At 43.6% G+C, this 7,987-nt stretch overlaps 1 protein-coding gene across 5 annotated transcripts in view; it reads right to left on the bottom strand.

Annotated features, from left to right (window-relative positions):
- Window positions 1–253: 253 nt before the first annotated feature.
- The window catches only part of Lpgat1 (lysophosphatidylglycerol acyltransferase 1), a 73,114-nt gene continuing 65,380 nt past the window's right edge, over window positions 254–7,987 (bottom strand). For 4 of the 5 annotated variants that reach the window (XM_031339171.1, XM_031339148.1, XM_031339165.1 and 1 more), the window contains exons 7-8: window positions 3,847–3,953; window positions 1,368–1,595 (exon numbers count right to left, since the gene is read on the bottom strand). In XM_031339171.1, coding sequence (XP_031195031.1) covers window positions 1,444–1,595; window positions 3,847–3,953 — 259 coding nt within the window. In that variant the 3' untranslated portion in view covers window positions 1,368–1,443. Of the gene's footprint in view, window positions 1,596–3,846; window positions 3,954–7,987 lie in introns of all 5 variants that reach the window. The other variant, XM_031339139.1, reaches the window with a different exon arrangement.

The following is a 7,987-nucleotide window of genomic DNA, read 5'->3' as shown; positions in this document are numbered from 1 at the left end:
TTCACAGCCTATTTCTCAGAATTGTTATTTGTGTTGTTAGTAACAATAGGGGCCCCACAGTGTTCGTTCTTGCCACAGAAAACTACTTCTGACTTGCTCTTTTTCAAGCTTAGGGGTTTTACTGTCCTAAACCAAACCCATCCTCTCAACACTGTCTCAACACTGATGCAGAGCCTGCATTTTTGTAAAGTCTGGTTCTCCTGTGAGGTAAATCACATGAACAAAATGACAAACCTTTAAAACATTTTCTACAATGAACAGAAACTTGCTTGACTTTGCCCTCTTAGAAGACAACTGAAGAGACTGACTGGGAAGTGTTTTTGAGCTGCTGTCTCCTGGCCCTGCCACCCTGAGAGGGGCAGCTGCTTGACGTAATGACAGAACATGTAGACCCTGGCTGGCGTCCACAAGAGGCCTTGTCAATATTGCAAGCCAAGATCTGGTTCTACCTCTTGTTTCCTAATAAGCTACTCTAGTTCCCTGAAACTGGTCATTTAAATGTTTTATGTTAATTTGCTTTAACCGCCCCCAAATACATTTGGTACTATAATATCAAAATTTGGGGCAGGGGATCCAGCTACCAGTAGGGGAGTGGGTTCAGGAAGGTGGCCAATGAAGGTGGTGCTAGAGCATCTTGGGCCAGCACAGACAGGAAAGCCTCCTGGGAGCCTGCTCACGGACGAGGCTTCCCTTTGTTTCAGGCTAGGTTACTATCCTTTGCTATATTTGCATCTGATAAAAGTGCATTTTGTAAAATACAATTATCATTCTATGATATGCCTTCTATACAAAAAGAGAAAGTGGGTGCTCCCCTCTCCTGAAGGGAAAGCACTAGCACATGTAAACATGGTACTGGGCTGAGCTAGCCTTTCAAGGACACAGTGACATCAGGTGGACAGTGGACACTGCTCCCCACAGAGAATGCCAATGCTGCACCTTAGCCAGGGTTGCTAGATGGTGAGACCACTCCTCAGGATGTGCCCACCAGCTCTCCAGGCTACCAGTACCTCAGCATGAAGGGCAGACACATTAATGTTGTGGCGTTCTGTCCTAGGGAAGAGGAGCCTAGCTTCTGAACCTGAACTAAAGGTCACAAGCAGGTCACAGGCTAAGGGCATCCGGCGGCCACAGTTTCTCTCGGAGTCTTCTAGGATGATTTTATGATCTCCTCTTCTCCCAGTATGATGCTTGCGTGAATGTATGGTAGAGTGTATCTCTTTAAAACATAAAAGGTTCTTAAAATATATTAGCACATCATTTGTATTACTGATCCTCATTGTAGTAGAGTTTTAAAATATCCCAAAGGGGGATAAACATTAATCCATCCATTGAATTTCCTTTTCTTTTTATATATTTTGATTTGTATATTTTGATTTGCACATGTAAAATAATGCACATGAATGAAGAAGTCTGAACTCCTACGTAGCAAGTCCAAGTCAATTCCTAAAATAGACAATGGTAAAAATACTGAATGATGTGGTACCACAGATAGCCTGACAAAAACGCAAAGGACTGAATGAGGAATATCCACATGTTGCTGAGGGTCATCTCTCTGGAGACAGCTTCCTTCTGGCCCTGGGGAGGAGGAAAGGCCCCTAGAAGACAAGACAGAGACAGTGATGTGCTTCCCTGCAGTACCAGTCTCCTGGAGTACGAGCCGAGTTGGTTCACCCAGTTAGGAGTTCCTGTGAACTGCCCTACTTGAAGGGATTTCCTCTAACACACACTTTTCCTGCTCAGCAACCCGACCTCTGCCAAACCCTCTTCTGCCCACTGGGTGAATGTCTGTCATTCGCATCCATTCCAGATCAGAACAGAAGCAAGGCCCACCCGCTAGCCTTGGCTCCCTGTCTCCCGATCTTCAGTGGTCCTATCTGCTTTCTCTCTGTAGCCTTGGCTCCCTGTCTTCCGATCTGCAGTGGTCCTATCTGCTTTCTCTCTGTAGCCTTGGCTCCCTGTCCATGTCCAGTGCCTTGCTTCCCACTTACGTTTCCACCGTGCTCAGACATAGGATCTGTGAAATTGACATCAAGTCATTTCTGAATAGCATTTTTTTTTTTTGCCACAAACAGTTATAGTTATATAACACTGACATTCTCAAAATTCAACAAGCTTTACAAAATATGTCTTCACAATAAGAAAGACAATACAGAGTGAACAAGTCTACTTTTTCTGGAAAGGAAAGCTACATGGCTTTGGTACAGTCTACCAAGATCATCTACGATACTTTCAGCATGCCGCCCTTGTCCTTGCTGATAATCCTCAGGGTAAGCTGGCTATCAAGGGATTTGCGGCTCACAAGCGATTCACAGGAGCAGTCCCTAGTCTCGAGGTCTGGCACACAAGGTGGTGTCTCTCAAGCCTCTCACCACTCCAGCTACCTATGTACCTTCTCCATTGTTTAGGCCTAAAGCACAGCAATTTGTGAAAGCATGCTGCTTGTGCCAACCAATGTTAATTTTCGTCTTTCCAACTTCCTTCCCTCTTCCTTCACATGTTTTTCTCCTTCCTTTTTTTGTTTCATGTTTTGATGTTGGGACTCAATCTAGAGCTTCACACACACTAGGCAAGTGCTCTCCCACTGAGCCACACTTCCAGCCTGAGTTGTAATTTTTATTCTGAGACAAGGTTTCAGGAATTTACCAAGGAAGGCTTTGAATTTGGGATCCTCCTGTTTTAATCTCCCAGGCCTGTGCTATCAGGACTCTGTAGTTAAGGCAGACACAGAATACTGAGAATATAAACTGGCAAGGGTAGATCCCCCTGCCCCTCCAGGAGAAACAACTTTGTGCCCTTGAAAACAGTAAACTGCGCCCTTGTTTATAAACAAAAGTAACCTTGACTCTTCTGCTTTCTGTAGAGAGAAGGGCACCTGCTGCCACCACAGCAATGAGGCCAAGTGGCTGAACCACACCCATGCACAGAATAAATCTCTCCTTGAGAGGGAGGGGGAAGCAGGTAAAGATGCTGCTTAGATGACCTCAAATGACTACCGAGCATGACTGTCATTTGTTATTCCACCCTCCAACAACCGCAACTTTGTCTGTCACTGTGCACTGGATCTGCGGGCTGTGTATCAAGTCTGTCACACAATGCTGAACAGTAGCATAAGAACTGGAACGCAACAACACCAATTTTTCCTTCCATAAATTCTAAGTTGAAATTCTTAAATATAGAATGGCTTTGATTTCTGATATAAATAACTGAGTAGGGAGCTGGAGAGGTAGCTCAGAGTTAGAGGCTGTTCCTCCAAGGTTTTTTTTTTTTTTTTTAAAGATTTATTTTATTTATTTTGTGTGTATGAGTACACTGTAGCTGTACAGATGGCGGTGAGCCATCATGCGTGTGGCTGCTGGGAATTGAACTCAGGACCTCTGCCGCCCCGCTCGCTTCAGCCCTGCTCACTCCATCGTAATTCACTGTAGCTGTCTTCAGACGCACCAGAAGAGGGCATCAGATCTCATCACAGGTGGTTGTGAGCCACCATGTGGTTGCTGGGATCCGAACTCAGGACCTTCGGAAGAGCAGTCAGTGCTCTTACCCGCTGAGCCATCTCGCCAGCCTTCGTCAAAGGTTTTGAGTTCTGTTGGCAGTACCCATATGAAGCTGGGACACCTCTACCTCTATCACAACCATCTCTAACTCCAGCTCCAGGGGTTCCAAAGCCTCTGGTCTCCTCTGGCCCTGTACTCACGAGCATGTACCCACAGACGGGCACACCCCACACCCCACATAATTAAAAATGTAATCTTTTAAAATAAGAGAACTAAAAAATGTTTATCTTGTCTGCAGCACGTGCTCAGAATCTCTGATAACTTGAGAACTGTGCGTAGGGAGGCCGTGTACCTGTCTTATAAAAATGGGACAGAAGATCCTCCTTTTCAATAAAGCGCTGGTAGAGCCAGCTGGTGAGGTCCTCAGTCTCCAAGGGCACATCTCCAATTGGGAAAATCCTGAAGATTCAAAAACATGAAAGGAACTGCTTTAATTCAGAAGTGAAAACCACTCAGAACCCCTCTTAGCTTTATTAATGCGTCACATACACAAAGTGATTTAGTGCTAGGCAAAAAAATGTTCCTTAGCAATGTCACTTCATGAGAAAGTGAAAACCAGACAAAATCTGCCCAAACTGATGGTTTCTCACTAAGTATATCAGAATACTGGCTTTATGAATAGGGAAGAGGTTTTTCTTTTCTTTCTTTCCTTTTTTTGTGTTAAGGTTTATTTTGTTTTATGTGTATGAGAGTTTTGGTCAACTGTCTGTGTACCATGTGTATGCCTGCAGAAATCAGAAGAGTGTACTGTGTCACTGGAACTGTAATTATGGACAGCTGTAAGCTGCCGTGTAACATGCTTTGAGTGCTGGGTATCAAACCTGGCCCTCTGCAAGAACAAGTTCTTAAGTGAAGCCATCTCTCCAGGCCCCTCCTTGTTTTTGTGATACTGGGGATCAAACGCAAAGCTTTGAATGTGCTAGGTCATCACTCTACACCTGAGCTATGGTTTCAGCCCCAACAAAGAGATTTTGAAAGTAGAAAACAACAATCGGAAGACTCTTAGTTAGCTGAGTGTGATGGCTCATGCCTGCAATCCCAGCCCTCCAGAAACAGACACAGCAAGGTTAGCTCTAGCTCAAGGGCAGCCTGGGCTACACAATGAGGTTCGGATCAGTGTAGACTGCAGGATAATACTCTTTATAAACAAACAAACAACAAAACAGAAACAAAACCCAAAGACTAGCATCTAGTGTAGACCATGGTCAGCAGTGCTTCCCACAAGCCTCTCCCAGGTCTTAGGAGTCCATACACGAGTCCTTTTAGTGTTCAGCAATCCTGTGCCTTCATTTTAACATTAATCTTAACAAAAATATTTGCAATCATAAGGATAATCATAATTGAGTACTATGATGTGATTTTGGTGTCCTGCCAGAACTGTGGTCCATGAAGTAAAAGTAAAGGCCAGGGAAGTGAACTTCAGAGAAAAGTGTATGTAAAGTTCAGGATTTAGCCATGAGTGGAGGCTGACTTTCATATTTGTTGTTTATAATGGCAGTGTGGTTTCTAATGATTAATTCTGGATAAAACATGAAGAGTAAGTACTGGCACTAGGGAGTGACTAAAGGCATAGGAACACCTCTTCTTCACAGCCAGTCTTTCACCTGGGAACAGTTCTCAGTTAACAAATGGAGAGGAGTTGAGCCTCTACACAGCTGTGAAGACATGACTTGCTGAGGCACTGAGAGGAATCCCTGAAGGAGAAATGGCAGAGTGGGAGGGAGCCACAGATCAAGTACAAATCCCACCATAGCCCTGTGAATGTGGCAGATCCCGAGCAGAATAGCATGAGTGCTATAATTTTTCTTAGGCAGCACAGCTGTGGGCACAGGTGAGTCAGCCATTTGTTTCTTTTCTTTCTTCCAATGGAAATAGCCTTAAAATGTCTTTGTACTAAGGTATGTCTTTTTTGTTGCTGTTGTTTTGTTTTTGTTTTTTGTTTTGTTTGTTTAGTTTTTCGAGACAGGGTTTCTCTGTGTAGCCCTGGCTGTCCTGGAACTCATTCTGTAGCCCAGGCTGGCCTCAAACTCAGAAATCCGCCTACATCTGCCTCCCAAATGCTGGGATTAAAGCTGTGTGCCACCACTGCCCAGCTTCTAAGGTATATCTTAAAACTAAAAATTAAAACTGAAAAAAAATCAGGTTTTACTTTTAAGTGAAGGGTGCTATAAATTTCTGAGGCTTAGTTTTCTGATAATATTTCTTGGCACGATTCTGCGGCATTAGTAGTCATTTTACTTCTACAGCATAGTAGCATCCAAATATTAGGATTTTGTAGATTAAAAAAAAAAAGCTACTCAAAACAAAAGTTGGCAGCACACTACACTTAAGCAGCTCCAGCCCTAGCAGCCTCCTGTCATGAAGCTACAGAAGCCTGCCTCAGACACTGCTCTTTCAGGCACCACAGGCTCAAGCCAGGGCGAGGAGGTGATAATGGGAGTCAGGCTATGGCTTAAGGGAGTTTCTTGGAAAAATTAAGTCTACTTCGCCACTTGTCTTTATTTTTCATGGAAGCATGAGCTCTTGGATTTCTCAGCCACCTAGCTGGCAGGAGAGAACCGATACTTCCTGGAGGAGACCAGCCCCACACAGGAAGCCTGAGCTGGTAGGTTAACCACACCACAGAGCTTGCCCTGTTTTGGATGATGTCAGTTATGTGAGCCAATTCCCTGATTATTAGAAGATAACTGTTTGAACTGGGCTTTTCATTACTTAGAGATATAAATATTTGGGCTAACTTTTAAGGTATACGTGCTGGTTAGTTTCCACTGTCAACCTGACACAACAAAGAGTAACCTGGGAAGAGGAAACCTCAACTGAGGAACTGCCTAGATCAGACCGCCTGTGGGCGTGTCTGTAAAGGACTGTCTGGACAGGTGACTGAGACTGTGGGGAGAAGCTGCCCACTGTGGGTGGCATCATCCCTCAGGCAGGTAGGTTTGGAATGTATAAAGGCGGCAGCTGAGCATGGATCCAGAGAGTGAGCCAGACAGCAAGCAGCTTTCTTGCTGAGTTTATCCTCCGGTTGGAGGTAATGCTGTATGGAATAGCAAGCAGTCTTGCCTCAAGTTCCTGCCCTGACTTCCCTCAATGGTGGAACATGACCTGGAAATGAAAGTTGAAGAGAAACAAAACAAAACAACAACAAGAACAACAACAACAGACCCTTTCCTCCTCGGAATACTTTTGGCCAGAATGTTTTATCACAGCAACAAAAAGTAACTTAATATTTTCATCCCATGGTAAGGTAACCTAACAAGCAGAATACACAAGCAGACTGCTGGAGAGGGAGCATTTGGTCTGCCCTCCTGGCTGTGTTCTAGTTAATAGAGTGTCCAGGCAGCCCTGCGTGTACCAATGTCTTATTTCAATTTTCCACTTTATTCTTACAGCATCTCTTTGTGTTCTTTTATAGCTTACTTAATGGTGCTGTATGTGTGCTCTAACTCACAGCCCTGCTTGTTCACAGTAACTATTTCACAAGACGTCTATCACTTACCCTTTCCAACTCTCCCTATCAAATTCTATCCATCGCCCTTTAAGACCCAGCACAAATCAATTACAGGGCTCTCTGTTCTATGAAGGCCATATGGCCCAGTGATTATCTCTGATTAGGTATTCTTTGGAAAAGAGATAAAAAAGATGTTGAATCACATCAGTTAACATTTGCAGTGTGTGTTATATTATATAAGATTAATTTGTGATAATTTAAAACTAGGCCATATTAACTCAAGGATGTGTTAGCAGGAGCCATAAGATTAAAGGTCTTTTTTATAAAAGATTTACTTATGTATTATATGTGAGTACACTGTAGCTGTCTTCAGACACTTCAGAAGACGGAGTCAGATCTCATCACTTATGGTTGTGAGCCACCATGTGGTTGCTGAGATTTGAACTGAGGACCTTTCGAAGAGCAGTCAGTGTTCTTAACTGCTGAGCCATCTCTCCAGCCCCAAGATTAAAGGTCTTAAGTAGTCTACATTCTTATGAGGAGAATGTTAACATTAAAAATAAGACTGAATTAAACAGTTAAAGTTTGGGTTTAACAAATTAATTCTTGAAAGAACAATGTGATTGCTGGATTATCTGCCACTTTAAATGGGGATTGACACAGAGAGCAGGGCAGCGTTTAGACCGAGACTTTATCCCACCATCTGCCCAGAGCTGCCTAGATGTTCTCTTGACTAAAACACAGCCAGGAGGGCAGACCAAATGCTCCCTCTCAAGAGCAGTCTACTTCTTTACTCTGCTTATTAGGTTACCATGGATTAAAATATTAAAATGAGTAATCTTCTAATATAGTAAGGGATCAAATGTACTAAATAAATACCTGTTCTCTCGAAGCAAAATAAGGAGTTTTTGGGAAAGTTAAGAAAATAGGCCAGGTGGTGGTGGCGCACGCCTTTAATCCCAGCACTTGGGAGGCAGGGGCA

The sequence above is a fragment of the Mastomys coucha genome, unplaced genomic scaffold (assembly GCF_008632895.1).
Source record: "Mastomys coucha isolate ucsf_1 unplaced genomic scaffold, UCSF_Mcou_1 pScaffold1, whole genome shotgun sequence".
Classification (NCBI taxonomy): domain Eukaryota; kingdom Metazoa; phylum Chordata; class Mammalia; order Rodentia; family Muridae; genus Mastomys; species Mastomys coucha.
This window is presented reverse-complemented; position numbering and strand designations above follow the sequence as displayed.